This window comes from Berghia stephanieae, chromosome 2, assembly GCF_034508935.2.
Source record: "Berghia stephanieae isolate SIO BIC M18660-M18661 chromosome 2, UCSD_Bste_1.3, whole genome shotgun sequence".
Taxonomy (NCBI): Eukaryota; Metazoa; Mollusca; class Gastropoda; order Nudibranchia; family Aeolidiidae; genus Berghia; species Berghia stephanieae.
In genome coordinates, this window is record NC_088361.1 from 121,152,005 (window position 1) to 121,174,427 (window position 22,423).

A 22,423-nucleotide genomic window follows, 5' to 3' on the forward strand; every position below is an offset into this window, starting at 1 on the left:
AAAATGGACAATCTTCATTGTTTTTTATTTGAATGAAGTCAAAGCATGTTTGCTTGGTGATACAAATGGGATTCCACCGTTGACGTCTCTAAAGATATATTTGCTAAATTCTGTATAACTTCAGATAAGTTATTATGCACTTTACATGTCTTATTAGTTTTTTTTCTTTTTTATGTACATCAACATCAAATTTGTATTTAATACTTCATGTATTTATTAAAATTCACATTTTAATTTTTTATGACTTATTTATTGTCGTCTGCATGAATGTGTTTTACTGTTTTCTCATTCTGCTTCAAACAGCTTTGAGAAATATGGACAATTTCTGCAACTGTAAAAGTATATGATTGACATGAACAGACAACATTTTAGTCTCCTTTGTCTGAAGATTTTAAAAATATAAATTTGTGTTTAATGTTGTATAAAATATTTAACATTCTTGAATGTAAAAGTCATTCATGCATCATCTTCATAACATAAGATTATTTTAGGAGTCAATAATTCCTTTTAGAAAAGAAATTTCACTTCTTCTTGTTCTTTACATAAACCGACTGATTCTGCTAAGTTGAGTATTGTTGTACATACATGTGTGATTTTATTTCTCTCATTATTTATTGACCTCTGCTTCCAACTCATGAAGATATAAACCACACTGTCGGCTGTATATAATTGTCCTTCAGAATGTTACAGTAAAAAAAATATATTATTAATTTACTACAAATATTTTCAATTGATGTATGTAAGGCTCTGTGAATTTTTTTTTTGTTTTTTTTTTTGTTTTCATTTTTTATTTTATTTGTTTATTTATTTATTTTATTTATTTTTAAATTTGTGCTTTTATTTTTTTAAGTTGCCTTTTAAATTGAATGTTTTCTTATGGATGTTCTTTTCACTGCTGACGTTGCCTAACCATATGAATGTCTGTCATAATTAAATTTCAATTCAAACGTGTGTTATTTTATTTGGAATATTTATTCATCGTTTTAACTGAGGAGAATAAAAAAAATTATTATTCTTTATGGAGCAATGTTCATCTCGGGTTTAAGTTGACACATCCTCTTTGAGTTGTTTACACCAAAATCATTGCCAATTTTATAACATTACTACTATAGGTTTTAAATGTGTCATGTGTACCAGTGTGGCTATGAAATGAAGAAGTTGTTTTATGCTTAAGAAATTTTGGAAACTTCTAATTTCAATAGATTGATTAATCTCAAAGAAATCTCAACTATCAAAAGTGAAGCTGGGAATCTGAAATCTTGCAAATTGCAAAATGGCGCCAAAATAAGTCAGTCAAGATAATCCAAAGTTATCTATCAACTTATGCATTACTACTTTTGTAGCAGGCTGTGACGACTTGCTTTTATCAAAACTAGCTAATATGAAATTGTTCCACACAAAATTGATTGGCTCTTGTCTTTGTCTTCATCTCAAATGATATTAACAGATTGTTTGGTCTAAATTTGGCCACATTTGATTGTATTTGGGGTTTTTTCCCTCCACTCTCAATATGAAGTGAGAAGAATATTTTTGATCCAAACTTCTATTATGTCGGATTGGTTTATACATGACGAAATTTATAGTCCAAATTATGTCTTATATAAAGTTAATTTTTATAGCTGAGAATGTCTTGAGAATGACTTTGGTTTCTTGTTTTGCTGAGAACTTCAATTTTATTCTATCTGTTCATTTTAACTTGAAACCGACATTTCAACAACTGGTTTACGCCACCATCAAATTGAATTGTGGTGGTGGGTCACATTTGTGAAAATATTATTTTTCATCACCATTGAATCTGTTTTCAAGCAAGAACGACGACATGCGTTCTACAGTCGTTATAATTAAAACTCTGGAACTCTTGTATCCTAAGAATGGTACTTTTCTTCTCTTAAATTTAGAATTTCCATAATGTTGCAAAAAAAAAAAAAAAAAAAATTAATTTGTGAGGATTAAAATAAACAAAAAAAAAAAAAATTTGTGAGGATTAAATGGGCAAACTGGAAAGCCAGGTTTTCGCCCAAGCACTTTTATTTCTTTCTTTAAATAAATATATTAGCCCCCCAATTGTTCATGTGGAGAACATGGATGATTCATGTTGAAGTTTGATATGTGCTCAATGAATTATTTATATTTTCTCTTTGAATGTCTGGTCATCGGCATCTTTTTTCAAAAGAAAAAGCAGATTTTGTATATGTTGCTTGTGACAGGTCAACATTGCGTTGAATATCATCGCTTTTGATTGTTTTTTTAATCTTCTTATGTTTTTTTGTTTTTGTTTTTTTTTTTTTTATCACATAACTGAATGTTGTGACCATCATCATTGTTCCATTTCATCTTTTTTAATTTAAAAAAAAACATTGCCTGCTTTTGTGGACTCCGTATGTTTTGGCTTTCAGGAATCAAATGGTAATGTGACCAAAGACAGTGGTAGTATTGGTGGTGGTAGTGGTGGTGTTGCCACTAGCCATTCTCTAGACACCATGGGTCTTGGCGATGCAGTTGACCTTGATGATGTTGATGCTCTTTCCACCTCGCAGCCAACGCTCAAAGGGACAGGAATTGACTTGTTGGATAGTCCACCAGGCTTCACCAAAGAGAAGATAACTCTTCGTATTCCCTTGAATGATACAGGATCAGCTGGCTTGGGTGTCAGCGTCAAGGGTAAAACTCAAACCAAAGAGTCTGGCATTGTGGAGGACCTGGGTATATTTATCAAAACTGTGCTACAGGGTGGAGCTGCTTCAAAGGTTTGGAATTTGTTTTGAGTTGTGTGGGTTTGAATGTAATAAAAAATAAAAAATCATAGATCAGTTGGTTTTTAATATTTATGTGACTTGTTATGTTTAATATCATACTATTGCGTCTGTTAGAGACTTTTAGGTGATCTCAAACTAATACTTTGATAGTGTGCTCTTTGAACCTACATCTGTTTCCTATTTGAAGCAATTCCCCTGTGCCTTACTTTTTTTTGGGTGCTTTAATTGTAGTTCTAGAAATTTTTACTATTCCATTTTCTTCCTTTTTACTGGCGCTGATATGACCTTAATGTGTTGCAAACCCCGTACAAGCCTTAAAAACAAACAAACTATATCATACTAATTATTTTAAAAACAATTATTTTGGAAATTGTTGTGTTGCTTTTGTTTGTTTTTTTTTCTAAATAAACATTCATGTTTACCAAGCAGTATCAATGGGTAAAGTCTTTTGATCTCCCATTGTGAGTGGAGATGCCACTCTTGCTGTGTCTCCCAATATCTGTTTTACCTTTCATGTTTTGCTGTCTATATTCATTCTGGATTAAGATTCCTCGGTTGTTTTTTTCCAGTCCTGACATGGACACTTAGCTGAGAAGGAGGCATTCACATGTACAGGTCATTCTTTGAAAGATGATGGGGTTTTTTTTAGTTCGTAAACCATCTCTTTTATAATCTATTATGGTTTTAGTATGGAATATATTATTCTTTGAAAGCATTTGGTTGTATTCTTCATAGTGTGGTCTTTTGCTTGTGATTGGGAGGAACTCTAAGTTTTAGGCATTGCTGAAATAAGACTCATTGACATTACTTATGGATCTACTTCTGTTCCCTATTTGAACAAGTCCCCTTTATCCTTTTTTGTTTGTGTTTTTAACTTCGGATCTAGAACTTTTCCCTCATCATCTTCCTTTTTACTGGCACTGAAATGACCTCATAGTGTCGTAAGCATTGTGAAACCCCGAAAATATAAATAAAAACAAAAACAATCAGAATCAATAGAGAATAATTTGGCTTTCTATTAAGAACAATTTAAGATAATTGAAAGTAAGTGAAAAATAATTATGCAATCTTTTTTTCAGTTTTGTTATAGCACAATGAAATAAAATGTGACAATTATCCAACTATGACCAGTTGAACTTTTTTCCTTTTTTATTTTTAAATGGTTATTAACTTCTTTGCTTAGACTTTTTCAAAGAGAATAATAAACTTCACATTTAAGGGTATACTGATAGATTTCAAATGTCTCACCAACAGGATGGCAGGCTACAAATCAACGATCAGCTTCTAGAGGTCAATGAATTCAACTTGGTTGGTCTCACCAACACAGCAGCTATGGAGGCATTACGGTCAGCCATGATGGATGATAATCAAAACCCAGGCGGCTTCATCACCCTGTCTGTGGCCAGATATTCTGGTGGTGGTACTGTGTCCCCTTCAATCTTCCAATATGGAGATTCCTTTGATCACTCACATTCCAGTTATCCCAGCCACACCAATGGTGCCATTTTCCACCGGCGGTCTTCCTCATCTAATGACAGCTCAACCCACACACCATCAGCTTTCATGGATGGCAACAACATGCCATCCCCAATTCCGCCAATCCGATCTAAGCGTGTTGGACAATTAAAAGACAAATTTAATGAATTGAGTAATGCGATTCGAAATGAATCGTACACTAAAGCAACCCATGAAAGTCTCAACGACAGCAGTGCTTTTACCAATGTAATGCCTCCATCACCTTCCAAGTCGACCGAACCACTCAAGCCAAAGAACTCCATGTCTGATAACGATGACAAAGATGTGTATGCCATTTCTTCTGTAAGTTGTTTTGCTTTTGTCAGTCCAATTTGTTTTAAGAAAGAAGAATCTTGTCTTGTTGCAGTGTCTTGGCAATGTTTGATTAGGTCTTGAAAAGATTTGTCTGTAAAGTTTTATTTCAGGTTTGAACATCATGATTGCAAGCTACTTGAAAAATTGGTCTCTTTTAAGGAAAAGTTTGCTATCTTGCATAAGAAAAAAGGTTTTGTTATGTTACTTGGACACTGTGTTTTTAATATTATACTCTTTTTTTTTTTAAATCATTCAATTTTTAAGACAAAAATATTAAAAAAGAAATATTGCCTTTGTATTTTGAATGAAACATGGCTAGGACTTTTTTTTAAAACGAGTGAAAATGAACAAATATGTTTTCAAAAGTTATGGGATAAATTGTAAGTGTCCAATTAATATAGCATTTAATATTATATTCTTAAACTCCTGCTTTTGAAATTTCAAACAACTTCTCAATGTTGCTGACAAACCTTTGTAGTGTGTATTGGGAATGAGTTTAAAATTTCATACGGATTGCCTCATAATTTATTTTGCTAGTATGCTATAGTAAAGTCGTGTTTTCCCCAAAGCCAAAGATTGGAATATACCTGCAGTGCAATTTGATTGTTGGGGTCTTGTTTGATTGTTTTTTTTTTTTGTTTTTTATGTGTCTTTTTTTTTTTTTTTTTGGCTACAAGATGCCTTTGTTCAGGATAATGATCTTTTAAACACATTGACTGACTGGACCTGAAAGTTATAACATTATTTCATAACTTGATGCCAGCCACTGCTCGTTCCATAAGCAGTAAATATATAAAAGGAATAAGCAAAGAATGAAACGGCTATCAACATTAGAAGAGACAATGTTAAAATTAAGATATCCTGACAGCCTGGTAACATGTTCTATAATTATTTAAAATGCGATCAGTTTAAAACCATACATAGATAGTACATCAATGCCACCCCACCACACCTGGTTGCCTCAATCTTTGTCACATGAAGCTGCGGCTATTTTGGATTGTATTGGATTAGATGACATTTGACATAGTTGGCTTGTCACATGGTACTGAATGCATTGAAGATGCCCTAGTCATTGCAAGTTTCATCTCACCCAGTAGACCTGCCATAGTTGGTAGTTTGTTTTGTTATGTTTTCTATAGATTCAAGTTTTCCAAATGAAGGTTCTGAAGGAAATCGATGGAAATAGTTCTTGTTTTATTGTTTCTATTTAAAGAAAACTACATTTTTATCCATTCTAAATTGTTTTTAGTATTTATGATGCTTGAAATCTTGCATTTGAGTTTGGTACCGACTTCTTTAAAATAATTGTTTTTTAATGCAAAGAAAATACTACAAGTTTTATGTTTGATGCATGTTGCAAGTCCGCCTGTCTCATTATCCCCATATTTTTTATGTTGGGAGAAAAAACATTATCTATTCTTAGTGTGACCTTTAGTTGTATCTCATCTACATCACTAGAAAATGCAGCGACCTCATTCTACCATTGGCTTTTTGCATGGACCCAAAATCTCTCAGAGTTCAGTTAGTGATGATGAAGCTTTCAGACGTGCCTCCACAGCATCCAGCAAAGATGACAGTGATCTGTAAGTTTTTAAATCATGTGTATGTTAAATGTTATCCCCTGTGCCTCAGCCTGGTGTTATGTTGGACTGGATGAGACAGTGATAACTTTTTAAAATCGTGTTCTAATCTGACAAAAAGTGTCAGAAGTTGTTGGAACTTCTGTATAAGATGCTGGCAATTGAAGATTATTTTCTCAATTTCCTCCCTCCTCAAAACTCTTGTAACTATTTCCCAAATTAAGATAATATAAATATAGATGTTCATACTGTATTTTATTTAGGAAATAAGTTTTCCAACTTTGAGTTGGTTTTATTAGCCACCAGACATTAATTGATTTTTTGAAAATTATGAACTTTGAGTTTATGTTTTCATGAAGAAGAATTACGTCGTTACTCAAATTTTCTAATTCTGATAATTGTGATTCATCCCTCTGCTATCATGTAGGGAAGAAACATATTATCCTTATGATAAGAATGAAAATCTAAATGATGGAGTTTGAATTATATCAAAAAGAGGTCTCGCCGTTTTTTTTTGTCTGGCCGGAATTCGAAAATGAAAAAAACCGGCAACTGTATAATAATATAATTAACCGCACTTCTGTTTTTTCCTCTTATTGGTAGTTGCAGGATTTTTTTTTCTGAGCACCTGCCTTTGCAGGATTAATATCATTGAGTAACTTTCACCCATGCATAGCCCTGTGGGGTCTGAGTTACTCCCAGTTTCTGTAGCATGAAACAGACTTTGGCAATTGCTTTCTACCTTTAGGATTGGACACTAGTTTATTGTAAACGACTTTCCTTGAAATCTAACAAATCCAAATGCCCTATCACTGCCTAAGAGTAACAGCATTCAAAATTCAGCAGTCATTAAAAAGTCAAAGTATCTCTATTGGGATGTGTATTCGTGATCTATCAATCCAGAGGCGAGTGCTTTACCATTGTGCCATAGACTCACTCTCACTAGCATTAGTCACAACACCTTGCCTTAACTTTTTACAAAGTGAATCAGATCGATAAATAGCAATGATCACAGATTATAGCTCTTATACATCATCCATTGGCTAGATATTTTTTTAAAATGCAGAAATAGACATTCCGACCATTGCTACAACCATTTGTTACTTAGAACATCAGAAAATTAACCATAAACAATAACAGCAGCAGAAATAGTTGCTTACGTGACCTGGTGGTATTGGGTGGAGAAAAAAAAAAGTAAGTAAGAAAAAACAAAAATCAAAAAATAACCATATGGATTTTTGATTCTATGTTTTTCTCAGGAGTCCACAGGGAGATCTCATATTGCCCTTTGCTCGTGAGGGTTTCGGACGTCAGAGCATGTCAGAGAAACGTAAAGGACACATTGATCCCAGATCAACGGAAGTTTACAAGCAAGCAAAAGCCAACAAGGAGAATAAGGGTAAAGTCAAAAGTTTAGCTCGCTTTGCTGTTTGTTTCTTTCCGCACCAGCAATTTTGATTTTGTCTTCCTGCTTTAGAAGAAAAACATTTTTATTATAATTTATTACATTTTTTCATTGGAAGAACAAAATTGTACATTTTCAATTTTTAAAAAATTTATCATTATTTATATATATATATTTATATACACATATTGTTTAAAACCAAGAAAACGACACAAAGTCCAAAAAGCAAAGAATTGTTGATTTTTACCTGTGCCCAAAGCTGCCACCACACATTTGTTTGTTTCTTTGAATTGTGGCACATCAGCAATTTATTTTCCAGCACATTCTATGTTCATATACTAGGTAATTTTAATACCAATAGCTAAAATTATTCTGGTTTGAATTTAATTGAAATGGAATGTTCATTCAATGTGATAAGAGAATTGGTTAGTGATTATTGACATTTTTAAAGAATATCACTAAAATCAATAATAACTAGTAATAATTTCACTTATTTATCTCAATTTTGAAAGGGTAATTTGAAAAGTCGTCTGAGTTTTCGTATAGAGAATCTAAATCTTATTGCCTGAACCCAGAGATAAATTATCTCTTATTTAGATTTTTGAAATTGTAAGAAAAAAACTGGAATTTTTCCATTTAATCACAAAATTAGGAGACAAAATGAACATTATAAAATTGTATTTAAGACCAGTTTACATTCTCTCTCTTTTCCTTAGTGCAATAATTATTTGTTACTTTTTAAAATCAAAATTTTTGTTATTCCTAGCAATGTCTTAATTGCTGTAGCCATTGAAATGTGTAGTTTAACTTAAACGCCTTTAAACTTTGCATTGCATTGTAAATACCTTGATGGGATTATTGCCATGCATTGACAAAATGCATTTTTTTCATTTTGGCCAAAGGATTTTTATATTCAAATATCAGTTGATTAAAGTAAAAAATGGCCTCCAACTTAAAAAATTAGTATTAAACCAATCTTCGGGTCATTTTAACAAGTTGGGGGTCATTTTAATTGATCAATATTTGAAGTTAGTGTTCGGGCCAAAATGGAAAAAAACAAAAAAAAAAGAAAACAAATTGTAATGTCAAGAGTAGATTATATACCCGTGCACTTGTCTTCTTGTCATATCATCTAGCCATTTCGTATGTGGTGTATATCAACAGTTGTAATGAGTGGTGTATAGTTATTATAGCACTGGTGGTGTTGGTATCAATATGCCCTCCTACTATTTGCTTTGTACTCTGTGTAGCCATTTCAGCTCTTCCATGGACTACTTCCAGTCTTTACTTTCGTCTTAGCTTGATAAATAAAAAGGCCACTTTGAGCAAGCTTAAAAAATGTAGCTCAGTTTCGAAAAGATGAATGATGCTATTGTACAATTTATGATTGTAAATGAAAATCTGTGATATTTTACATTGGTAAAATTTGAATTCTATATATATATATATATATATTAAGTGTCTGTTAGAAATGTTTAACAAAAGTGAATATGGCAGCTTCAAAAATGGAAAAAATGAACTTTTCGGGCTTAAATATTCTTCAGCCAGCTAAAAATTCGATAACTGGTACAATAGGTCAAGTCTGGAATGATAAGTACAGAAGTTTACAAAGTGTCTCACCATAATGGAGGAAGTAGGTAAATCATTAAACGCTTAAACAACAGGGTGGGATTTCTCACAGATCATATCTTATCAGTCCCTTTTCACCTAAAGAGCAGATCATCCATGAGGCTCAAGACATAATTTAATTGTTAGTCGCAAAGCTGTCCTTGTTTGAAGATGGTACGGTGTGATGTTAGCTTGAGTAAAATTTAACCCTGTCTGTAAAGGCTTAATATTATTTTGGTTGTTGGCTGAAGAGGGGTTTGATTCTGAAATGTACTTTGTCATCTAATTTCTTATTTTTCTTTCATTTGATTCCTTTTTATTTGAAGCTTTTGTATTTTATTTTGTTAAATCTTTTTTACACAGTTACACAGTTTTTGAGTCAAGTCTAGTCTTTACTATTACTATAACTTGTGTTGTAATACAATGTGCCATTACTGATTATTGTTTATGTGACAACGTTACAACAGTTTGTCATTTTTGGATGATTATCAATGTGCCTTTTTCCCAGGTGGTTATCTCAACCGTCGAGTCCGATCGTTTCATGTCACAGGTAGCCTTCCTTTCCACTACAATGGTCTATGTCAGTCCTCTCTGTTCTCACAGTGCCTTGTTGTTCATTTAATGCTGACACTAAGTCTCTTACTACTCATAACCAAAGTCTAAGGAATGGAGAATGGATCTGTTTTTCTAGTTTTAACCTATCAATAAACTTTATTTTCATCAATCACATGCATCCATTTTCATCACGATCAAAACAGCTTTGATAAATATGTTTCTAAGATAAATATCCTTTCTTTAAAAAAAAATTTTTTTACTGTAATTCAGCCACTTTGAAAGTTATTTCATTTTCGTGAGCTTTCTTCTCTTGGAGAAGCAAGTTGGCAAATTTATGATAATTATGATAATATTGCAGATTTCTTGAGGGCATTTCCAACCTTTAGGATTGAGGCTCTTCGCTCACAATAATATATTCATACATATTTATATGGCGTTATTGAAACTATGGTTCTCTGAATAGAGTTATAGAGCTTTTGCTGTAATGTTAGTAATGATGAGTTATGAAAGAAAAAAAGCATAAAAATTTAAAGAGTTAGAAGAAATCGATTAATTTAACTGCTATAATAATGAGATGCAACCATTATCACTTCCTCCCATGGATTATTTTCAAGGCATGACATTTTTAGTCAATTTATACTTTTCTCACAGTTTCATTTCCTGCTCTGCCTCATTATTTGTCATCTTAAGTTTGCTTTGTTTTTTATTTATATTTTTGAAAAAATATATTTCCAGAAAATGTAAAAACATTGGTGCAATTCTTACATCTTTATAGGCATTACTTAGAGGACAAATGTTATCTTCCTCTGGATTAAAAAAAAAAAGACGTTAGAATTCTTTTGATTTCGAACTGAAGAACAAGAAATACTCTCTCTCTCTCTCTCTCTCTCTCTCTCTCTCTCTCTCTCTCTCTCTCTCTCTCTCTCTCTCTCTCTCTCTCTCTCTCTCTCTCTCTCTATTAAGCAAAATATTATCCTTTGCAAATAACAAGCTAAAATCATGTCATTTAGTTTGCCAGACACCTTTCTTAGAAGACTCACATTATAATGAGAAATTAAATAACTTTTTTTTTTTTTTTTTTAAAATTTGAAATGGAGAATTCCCTGTCAATGAAAAAAACGAACCAAACAAGAGTTTGCTTAAAAATAAGAAAGTTGTTATAGATTTTGAATTTTATGTTTCTTTCTACTTTTTAAAGTCTAGGATACTCTTTAATTAAGATACTTAATCTTCCTTTCATTTTAAATTTATATTCCCTCTATCTGTCATATTAACGACCTTCACCATTTATATACGACACGCACAATATAGAATCTCTTATAGCCTGTGTATAACAACCAGATAGAATACTGTATGCCCATGAATTTATGACACATTGTATATTTCTGATTGACGTCTTCTGCTCTTTGTCTTCACCATTGATGATCACATCTCGAAATGATTAATCGATGGATGCTTCTCAACGTTTGATGTAATGAATGTTATGTCAGGGGATAGAAGTAGATAGGAAAGAGTCCATTCAATAAAAGTAATCAATGGAAAGCAGAAGTCGTGATGTCACACCTTCCTCTCTTCTGGGTCAAAACTCCATGGAAGTATGTAACCAGTCCTTCAGACAACGAATAAACAGTGAATAGGTTACATATTGAATCTTAAAGTGGCATAACTATTTTAGTAGCATAATTTATAAGAAGATTATTATGATTATGGGCGTAAAAGAGCAAGGATGGATGATCTTTATTATAGACGGCCAGCATTTATATAGGATAGAAGCTAAGAGGCCTTCATTTTGAAACCAGGAGATCAATTGTGCAACGTATGTATCCAGTCCTCTGTAGGATTGGGTTCACACTTCCAAGGAGATTCGAACTAGCATTTTGACATCACACTTTTGTTCCCTATTGAGATCAAACTCTTGCGTATTGTATGAATGTGACCTACTGCCTCAAATCGGTTTTAATTCAGGATGAACCAAATGACGAAAAGTGAATTTCAAGTTAAACTGATCAGAAGCATACAATTTTAGTCTTTTGAACTCTTAAGTAACTGTTTATTGTTCTCAATAAAGCATATCAACTTGATTAAGTCTCATATTCTCACTATAAATTTAATATTCTAGAATATGTAGCTCTGTACCATTTTATTGCTTTGTTTTATGCTGTCTGTTTGAGTGGCAGGTGTTACATTACAGTTAAGCACTTTGAGCTTGTTAAGATACAGGGTAAGGTGCTATATGAAAATCATATAATATTCAACTTAATCATACCAATATAAACCCCTTTTTATTATAATTGGTCGTATATTATTTAAAAACAGGCCTATGGTTTAATGTCAGATAAAGCTAGTGGTAAAGCTGGTAGAACATTACTGCCAAGATATCAGCAATGACCATTATGCTGTGGTACAATACCACCAAATTTAATTTCTTTTGTGAACTACAGAGGTGTTACAATCAATGATATGCGTTTCAAGTAAAATACTGACCTGTTCTACCCACTCGATCAATCATACCATTACACAAAACTGTGTGAAGAATTTATTTACCCAGAGGTGGTTTAAAAACAGTAACAAAGAGCAGAGAGAGACGTCAGCTTCATTCATTCTACTGGTTAATTTTCTTCAACTGATTCATCCAGACATATGACCAGATTGACGCTGTGGGTCTCATATTATTGTATAAAGCTGTCATAAGATTTCTGTAGTTTAAATTTCTGTTGCTTTGATCTAATTTTAAGACTGATTTGTAAAACAGTGTATTAACATTTCTATTCTAATACTGGAATGAGGAACAGAATGGAAAGATTGCACAAGCACTCTCACAGAGCATGGTTTTAAGTTTAAATGTGATATTTTTTTAATGGGAGGATGTGGTTATATTTTTTCAAAATTCAAATTGGCTAATAGTTTCATTAATTGTGGAAACATCTGTCCATGTTTTGATAATTCGATATAATTAAACCAAAAAAAAATAAATTAGGATTGTATTTTTTTTGCTGTGATATTAGATTTGTATTCTTAAAGATCATCTAAGTATTAGAACGGCAGGGTTAGATTTCACTCTTATGTGATATCAGATCTTTCAGTCTGGGGGTTACACCTGTGAGATCCAGGTTTGAGCCCTGCTGTTGGCATCACATTTTTTCCCTCTTTATTTCCAAGAAGCTTAGGGTATGTCTGAAAGGAAACCGGAATTTTGTCATAACTCAAAAAGTTTTGAATACATTCACTTGAAACGCACTTATGATCGTGAGTCACTCTTAATCATTTTTCAATGAAATCCTTATGCAAATCAATGCATTTTTATTTGTGTGATAGTAGTAAATAGATAATAAACCAAAAGAATTGTGTATCAAGCTTTAAAGACCATCCTTGAACTTCCTCAACAAGATATTCTGCCTCAAACCTCTTTAAGAGCCCAAACAAATAAAAGAGACAGTACTAGATCTGGACTGTGTAATCAAATATTCCAATAGATTAATTTTTTTGCTTACAATGAGATGCGTCTCTGCTATGTTGTCTTGTTAAAAGTGATCCAGAATGTTTTGGGGGAAGCTTCCACTATTTGAAGCTTGTGTTCTTCTGTTAACATTTTGTAACCCATCTAGCACAAACTTTCCAATAATTTTATATGTCTTGGACAATTTGGTAAGTGATGCTTTCTGGAATTTCAAGTTTCTAGGCAATCTCCTGAATCTTTAACTCTCCTGCCACATTTGATTATCTCGACGACTCCAGTTTTTGATGTTTTAGATCAATCAGATTTGGGTTTGTTTTCTAGAGTTAACTTCACACCAAGGAAGAAAATTGAATTTGCTATGTTTCTGTGTTTACAGAGAGAAAAAATGGTTGTCGGTTCAAAAGTTATGTCCATTGTCCGGTTTACCCATAATGATTGGGTTTTTAAAAAACATTATTTCAAAGAGAGCAAAAACTAAGATGCAATTTCGGATAGAGTGAAGTCAAATCCAGTGAATTATTAATCAGTGTTGTCTCTATTGTCTGGCTGTAAAAACCTGCATGAGTGGATTGTGTAGTATTTGTGTTTTGTTGTTGTTTTCTATAGTTGTTGTAATGCTAGGTTAACTTGAATATATGTGTCTTTTTTGCACATGAATACATTATGATCTCTCTCTCTCTCTCTCTCTCTCTCTCTCTCTCTCTCTCTCTCTCTCTCTTTCTCTCTCTCTATCTCTCTCTCTCTCTCTCTCTCTCTCTCTCTCTCTCTCTCTCTCTCCCCCCCCCCCCCCCCCCCCTTTTAGGATTAAGCTCTGGTCTGTCTTTAGTATGCATACCTTTGTAATGTGCTAGTTCCATATAAAATATATGTTTAGAAAAGAAAAGAGACAAAAAAAAACACATACATAATACATAAAAAACAAAGAGGTAAGTTATGGAAGTATGAGACCACAAGCTTTGGCATATATAACGACTCCTGTCATTGAGTGTAATACAAATTACCACATTAAATTCTGTAGGTTGAAGACCAAAGTTTTAATTCTATAATAGCTTTCAATTACTAGGATAAATTGAGATTGTAAAAAGAAAATTAAAAAATAATTTTTCAGTCAAAGATTGACTCTTCCCAAATCAATCCCAATAATTTTGAATGTACTTTTAGGCATTTTGTATTTTAGGTAAAATTTATTTTTATAACATTATTTTTTGAAGCATGTTGTCTTTATTTTATAATGAAATAACTGTCAATAAGATAAAAATGTGGAATTCAAATATTTTTTTGACATCTTTTTGTCTGTGATATTTCAATGTCTTTTGGGTTTTTTTTAAATAAGAAAAATCCCTGCAAACTGCCTTAGGATTAGATCAAAATTAGAATTGTTAAGATTATTAAATGAGAGCAGTCAAGAAATTATGTCTTCTAGCCCCCCCCCCCCCCCCCCCCCCTTCCCCTTCCTCTTCAAATTATATTTGCCAGTATATTCTCTGCAAACTGTTGTATTTTTGTATCCAGACTACTTTATCAGTGGTTTATTTTTAAATTTGTTTTGTTTTCTTATTTGCTTCTTTACTTTTTGGTACAGTATCTATATAAAAGAAGCAATCTGATCATTTGATAGGGTCTCGGCGTTTAAGGGAGATTATTTTGTTTTCATTTCATTTAGGATTTATGATATCAGACAGTACATTTATATCATTTTATATCAAAGACAATCCTCGCTTTGTGACAGTGAAGAAGTGATAGTGTAACGATGAGGTGGTGTGTTTACTTCTTTTAATTGGCTATTAACACAGACTCTCTATAACTAACAACAGTAAACAACTTCAGATCCAATTATTATTAGGTTTTCGTAACATGGACAGAGTGAAATGCAAAATTAGATATGCCATTCTTTTCATCATTCTTTTCTTTCTGTGATATTTTTTTCATCACTATGAATTTGCAGGGAATTTTGATGACCAAAGTCCATAAATTGTGTTCCTTGTTTATTATTGGAACTGTCTATGGTTTTCGTTTTAAAAAAGTTTTCTTTTTTTTTTCTCCTTTTTTATTTTTTGTTTCATTTTTCAAATCCTGAAAACTGGCTAACAACAAATTTTCAATTCATTAGATCAAATAAGTATATTCCAATAAAATAATGGCTGCCTAATTTACATCCAGTTTTGCTATTTATTGTGTGGTGTGAATTGTGTGATAAGAGACTAACTGATTAAAAGTTTAAAAGATCCCTTGTACGGGGTGAAATTGCTATAGTTTCAGTTTCCATATTGTAATCATTGACAATGTATATATATTCATTTATATTTTGATTTTTAAGAAAGGTATAAGAAACTTTTATTATTACACGATTTTATGGCGACAATCTCATCCAACAATTATTGTTTCGTCCATTCTGGTTTCATTTCTCTTCTGTAATAAAGTAGCAGCATGTAAAACATAGTTATATCTTAATTATTTTCTTTTTTTTTTTTAAACAAAGTTATTAATATGTGATATGCTCTTTTACAATTGGGCCATCAGTGGTTGTTATTCTGTTTAAAATTAAATTCTTTTTAAAAATTACTCGCTTTTATTGTCCTCATTTCAACCAACCTTGACATCCAGTTAATATTTTCTTCCTGTCTCATGCCTTTTATCCTTACGTCTGCTATAATATCTCATGCTGACAATATGCTTGTCTTTTTCCTGTCAAATCTGTTTTCCTTTTACTGTAATTGGAGAGCGGCAGTTTGCATGTATTGGAATTAGTTTTCATTAAATTTGAATTTCAATCTTGTTAAAAGCAATATTGAACTTCTCAAAATAAACAGTGGACTTTCATGATCAGAGATTTTTATTTTAAAAATTTATTCTTAAAACGCTTGAAAACAATGTTTGGCAAAATCAGATATATTTTTTTTCTTTTTGGCCCTAATTTCTTATATTATATGGATAAGTTAAAATGATCTACTTGACAAAAGGCTCGTCATAAGTTTCAGGTTTGAGACTTTTATTGACAAGTAAGGGGTCATCTTAATCCATCAGTATATAAAGTAAAAGTATTTTTGGCTGAAATTAACACACAAAAAAGTATGCGCCATTGTATGACAGACATGGTGAATTAGTTAAAAGATTTAATATAATATTAGCAATAAGGGCAAACTCTATCACTCTTTGTTAAATGGATTTCCTTTATGTAATATATCACCACATACATGTAAAACGCAGCTCTCCTGTTTTTATCGGTATTGAAATGCTTGATACTGTCCCATTGTCAAGTTTTCATTGTGGCTTTGCTTGTTGTTGGAATGTTTTACAGGCACACATGGAACCCAGGCCAGGGCTGTCTCGCCTAAAACCAGCAGAAATCCCAACGAAGCTCAGAGTCTTCCCAAGTCTGACGTGCATGATAGTATGTAGCCATCAAGCTTCATATCTTAATCCTTTATAACTAAGACCACATCTCTTTCAAATCACTTTAATTCAAGCCTCACAATGACTACTCATGTCTATGCATTTCTTCCTTTCTTTCTTTCTTTCTTTCTTTCTTTCTTTCTTTCTCTGTCAATTATATTTATAACTCATTACATTAGGATACAATACATTTCCTCCATCCCTCTTATTTTGCACACACTTTGTTTACATCTTTATAAATGCAATCTCTCCGCTTCAATAAATCAGAAATCATTAAAAGTCTTAATTTTCCAAGTCATCATCTCACAATATTACTTGACTTCTCACATTTAGATAATGATCAAGAAGTTTATAAGTATTTGTGTGTTTTTTGGTTACACTCATCAAGGGAATTCATGTTTTCTTTGATGTTGTATACATGTCAAGCATGTCATATTGCTTAAAAACAGGATCGTTTGAATTGTGATTGCTTTGTGTGCATGGCATCAAGTTGATTTTAAGTTGGAGTTCTTTTTTCAGCTTTAATGGGATCGATAAAATATTTTGTTTTTACAAATTGCATTTTATGTCTCTAATTATCATAGCTGTTTTTGTTTATTGATGTTAATTGACAATTTTACAGAATGTGATAAATGAAGAAATCGATTAATCAGTCAATTATTAATACGATTTTAAATTTGAAAAATTAATGACCTACTTTAATTTGTCTGGCAGTAAAAAAAAAAAAGAGAAAAGAAGTAACGATCTATAAAAGGAAAAGCCTGCTAGAAACAAGTGCTTTCTATATTTTCCTGACTGTCCGTCTTTTCCATCCATAATTCATTTTTGTGAATGTAGAAGATTCTCCTATTAGCAAGAGAGGATAACAAAATAATAAAGGGGAATGGCTCCAAACAATAGGATACATACAGGATGAATGTTTTGAGAATTGACACCTATCAACAGAAGGAAAGAATAGCACAATATAGAAATGGAAAGTCTCTGTTTGTTTCTAAGAATAGTTATCTCTCAAGAATATATTGCTATGTTGTAAGTGCATGTTATTGCATCAACCTCTGAAGAGTAAATGAAATATAGAGTCAAAGGGGAAACCTTGAAGTGTCCACATTAAAATTGTAATTTTTAAATTAAGCTGAAAATGACCTTCAACTTTATCCGGGTTTTAATGGCATCCATTAATTTTTATTATTTACCAAACCGTTCAGGTACTTATCACCCACCCAATCAACCATCCCCATCCAATGCCTTCAACTTGAAAAGATCGTCATCAGTCGAGGACTTATCACACCCTGTACAACATTCAACTGAGAGGCCCCCTGCTATCCCACCACATCCATATAGTGGAAATGGGAGTAGTGGCGGTGACGGTGGTGGTGGTGGCAGCAACAGTGGTAACCCCCATCACCAACAAGCCATGGAGTCATCTCCTGCTTGGCAGACGCGGTTTGGTCGTGCCAGGGCATGCAATGATAGTTTCAGGGCAGCTGTGGACAGGTCATACGACATAATGGATCCGAACCCTATGGACACATGTAAGTTTGATGTTTTAAAAGAAATAGAGGGAAATGTTGCATTTATGTAAGGCTTCTCCATTGTAAATGCTTTGCTGTAAGTCCTTTACAACTCTTAAAGATGAACTCGTGGTCATGGAACGGCTTGCATTTAACATTTAGAACGAGACTTATAGCTTGTCTGGTGCCAGTACAGTTTTTGGCCTAATATAAACTTTCTTTCTACCAGGTGTATCTCCAAGTTTATTATGGTTATTATTATTATTATTATTATTATTATTATTATTATTATTATCAAGTATTATTATTATTATTATTATTATTATTATTATTATTATTATTATTATTATTATTACTATTATTAGTATTATTATTTTATTATTATTATTATATTACTATCATCATCATCATCATCATCACCATCATTATCATCAATATTATTATTATTATTATTATTATTATTATTATTATTATTATTATTATTATTATTATTATTATTATTATTATTATTTTTATTATTAAAGCTTTTTTATATAAAGTTATATGACTGACATATTAACATGACCAACAAGCTTATTTCACTGATGGATATTCCATTTAAAGGATTTCATACAATCAGATTATTGTCAATGATTAGTGTGACAATTTTCTTAATAGCTCTCATGAGATTAGGTGTGTCAGGTTTAAAACTTCTCATTAAATAATTAAACTAAAACCTTGGGTATTTTTTTCAGTGGAGGAAGAAAGTTTGGAAAATAGTGGTTTCAACTTGGATCCCTCGTTTTCTGGTCGATCTTCGATCAGCAGTGAGGACACAAATAGCCTGAAGCGTCAGAAGGGGAAAGACAAAGACAAGAAAACCGGTGGTGGCTTGTTCAAAGGTTTTCTCAGGTCAGTGTCGAATATGTCCCTTGTGCCCTAGAAATCTTAAAGTCAAATTTCATATCCAAAAGTTTTTTTAAAATATGGGCATTTATATAGAGCATTGTCCTAGTTTCTGAAATGTTCACAATGCTTTGTCTATTCTATTTGTTACAACATGAGGCACCGTGCCATTCAGTTTAGATGTCCCAACAAAGCATTCTATTTTTGTAATTAAAATATTTTCCTATTTGAGATCATATTCAACATTGCTCACTAGACCAATAAGTTTGTTGTTGTATTCTGGTTTTGATTGCAAATATGAAGGTATTTATGAAGATCATCTCACATATGGACAAGTCTGTCCTGGAAGGGTTTATGTGTCCAATTTTTTGTCATGGAATATTCTTCAATTGTGTGTATATGAGAGAATTTTGATAAATAAATGTAATACTGGTTTCCATTCGAAGTGTTTTCAAATTTGATTTCAGGTATGGTAAATAGAAAACAAAAATGACTTAATATGAAGATTATCTCACAAAAAATAAAAAAAAGTTTTCAAGCATGTCCTGGAATGATGGATATGTTTGATATCTTGCTATGAGATAATGTTCACTGTGTGCAGATAAAATACTTTACAATAGAGATCTAATACTGGTTTCCTATCAAAGTGTGTTCAATTGTAATTGCAGATTTGGTAAAGGACGGAAATCAAATGAGGAAGCACTACGTCGGTCTCGCTCTGAGGAGCGATCATCTCAAAAGAACAACAACCATCAGACGCAGAGAAGGGCAGAGCACTCCATGGACAGAAACAATGCCAGCTCTAGGTCTAGGGATGTCGAGACAGAACATGGGTTTTATCCTGTTGTCCTGGATCCTGTCCAACCCTCCAATCCATTTACTATTCAAAATATACGAGGAAGACGAGCCAGTCAACAAGAAAATGAAAGGTCAGGACTCTCTCAATTGTTCTCTTTGTCCCTCCTCTCTCTCTCTCTCTCTCTCTCTCTCTCTCTCTCTCTCTCTCTCTCTCTCTCTCTCTCTCTCTCTCTCTCTCTCTCTTCTCTCTCCTCTCTCTCTCTCTCTCTTTCTTTCTCTCTCTTATCTCTCTCTCTCTCTCTCTCTCTCTCTCTCTCTCTCTCTCTCTCTCTCTTTCTCTCTCTCTCTCTCTCTCTCTCTCTCTCTCTCTCTCTCTCTCTCTCTCTCTCTCTCTCTCTCTCTCTCTCTCTCTCTCTCTCTCTCTCTCTACTCTGCCTTCCTCCTTTCCTACTTTACGTAGAATTGTTAGAATCCCCACAATTTTTCTAAAGTGTAATAATTTTTGTTATTCCTATTGGTATTTTGTTCTAGTATTTGAGCTTTTAAAATTGAAGCTATTTTTACTTGGGCATAAAAATGATGCTTATCTGCTGAGGTTGTAGTTTTGTGGGTTTTATTTGCCTTCTCGTTAAAGGTAAGATTTTGTGATTTAAAGTGTTTAGATTGTTTTGTGTAGCTGTTTTGTGTAGTCTTTTATTTATTTTACTCAATGTCTTCCTGCCAAACTGCCCTTATGGTAAAAGGAAATCTAATGAAAAGCTTAAAACGTTTGTAAATCCTCCCCAAACAGAATTGAAGAGGAGTATGCTAGATTGAGAGAACACCATGTGTCAGAGCAGCGTCTTCGGTCTCAATCAGTGGACCCTTCATCGGGTCGAAATGTTGGAGGAGGTGCTGGTGGTTTTGTGGTCTATCCTGACAGAGCTAGTCCCTTCCAACCATATGTCGGCCCAGGAGGCCATTACCACCAGCAACAAGTGCCTGGAGACCATCACGGAAACAACGTCCAGCAAGACCCCAGGTTATTCCATCCAGCTGCCATGGGTAAGAGAGATCGTTCTTAATTATTCATTTCCCAACCAGAAAGTGTTTTTATTCATGGTTTCTTGAGGTAAATAAGATATTTTCACATTTCTCTTTCTTTTTAAAAAGAAAAAAAAACAAACAAAAAATATACTAATATTCAATATATGACAGTGCTTGCGGAACTAGTATGCAATTAAGTTTTAAGTTTTCTTTATTAAATGTTTTCTCATATTCCATTTTTGCTAGGATTGTACAGAAATTATTATCCTTTTTGAATATGTATCACAAAAAAAAAAAAGATGAAACAATTTATCATTACCTCATAAAATGAATAAAGCTTGAAAACAGAAGATGATAAACAATTCTAGTGAAGAATTTAGGCTTCTGTTTAATAAACAAAGACAAAGGTGAATATTTTGGCTTAGCCCTTGGTGAAAATAATCATGATCGGAGTTCATGGGAGACAACTGTAAACGTTATTGCTGTATGATTTGATGTGTTTTTTTTTTTGTTTTTTTTTTTTTTGATTGTCTCCCTTGAACTTTTTTTTGGGTTTTTTTGGCGCCGGAACTAGAGTGAAGCTGGCAGATGAAGATGATGATGATATGTTTTGATTTGTTGACGAGATTGGATGAATTGGCGATTGGAATTTTATTCGTCTTGTTTTGTTACTTTTATTTTGGTCAAACAATAAAATCATTTCGATAGAATACAACAACACAACTCATTATTGACTATCTATATTTTCTTCAGCCCTTATATAGCAATGCGAATGATGTATTAGACATAGAAAGCTTGAGATGGTAGGAATGGTTGTTGAGACGAATAAAACGCATGCCAAGGTTAGACTGGAAATACTGGAAATAAAATGCTTCATTATAAATAAGTGTGTGGTTTGGAAAAAAAAAAAAAGAAAGATGTGCAAGGAATAATGGAATGTTCTTGGTAAATTGATATTCAATTATTTCTAGCATGCTTTTTGGCCTCTCCATAGAGCATTGTACAAAAAATAGCCTAAAAAGTGAATTTTCCTTTAAGACAGGCACACATATTAATGTAGTGAAAAAGACTTCAGGTTATTTCTTTGTTGCTGTTTAAGGCAGTGATTGGATTTTATTTTTACTCTTGTTTATAATAATTATGATTAGATCTGTGCAGCGTCCAAAGCCTAGGTAAGCATGGAACTTGAAGAAGAAAAAGACGATAACAGTTATGAAATTGTTTTTATCATTGTATTTAAAAAAAATTTTTTTTAAATCTTCAGCCCAGAACAGTAGCAGCAGTAACAATCACCACAGTCATCCATACAACCAGGATCCCAATGATTCCAGATCCAACATCAAACAGGCCGTTCTGTCTCGGGCTGAGAAGATTCAACAGCTGAGGACTATGTACCAGCAGAAACACCGTCAGCGGGAGGGAGTCTACCCTCTGGACGACACGGAGGAAAAGTATGAAAGGCAGATCCAGCAATTGGAGCAGAAGGTTGGTGAATCAATCTCTCTCTCTCTCTCTCTCTCTCTCTCTCTCTCTCTCTCTCTCTCTCTCTCTCTCTCTCTCTGTCTGTCTCTTTTTCTCTCTCTCTCTCTCTCTCTCTCTCTCTCTCTCTCTCTCTCTCT

At 32.9% G+C, this 22,423-nt stretch overlaps 1 protein-coding gene across 2 annotated transcripts in view; it reads left to right on the plus strand.

Moving 5' to 3' along the window:
• LOC144966455 (partitioning defective 3 homolog) overlaps positions 1-22,423 on the plus strand; it is a 71,750-nt gene that overhangs the window by 44,209 nt on the left and 5,118 nt on the right. The window contains exons 11-21 of one of the 2 annotated variants that reach the window (XM_078902999.1): positions 2,397-2,747; positions 4,011-4,574; positions 6,045-6,169; positions 7,426-7,565; positions 9,688-9,729; positions 16,490-16,582; positions 17,790-18,116; positions 18,830-18,986; positions 19,649-19,909; positions 20,569-20,822; positions 22,069-22,289. In XM_078902999.1, coding sequence (XP_078759125.1) covers positions 2,397-2,747; positions 4,011-4,574; positions 6,045-6,169; positions 7,426-7,565; positions 9,688-9,729; positions 16,490-16,582; positions 17,790-18,116; positions 18,830-18,986; positions 19,649-19,909; positions 20,569-20,822; positions 22,069-22,289 — 2,535 coding nt within the window. The remainder of the gene's footprint in view (positions 1-2,396; positions 2,748-4,010; positions 4,575-6,044; positions 6,170-7,425; positions 7,566-9,687; positions 9,730-16,489; positions 16,583-17,789; positions 18,117-18,829; positions 18,987-19,648; positions 19,910-20,568; positions 20,823-22,068; positions 22,290-22,423) is intronic. The other variant, XM_078903000.1, reaches the window with a different exon arrangement.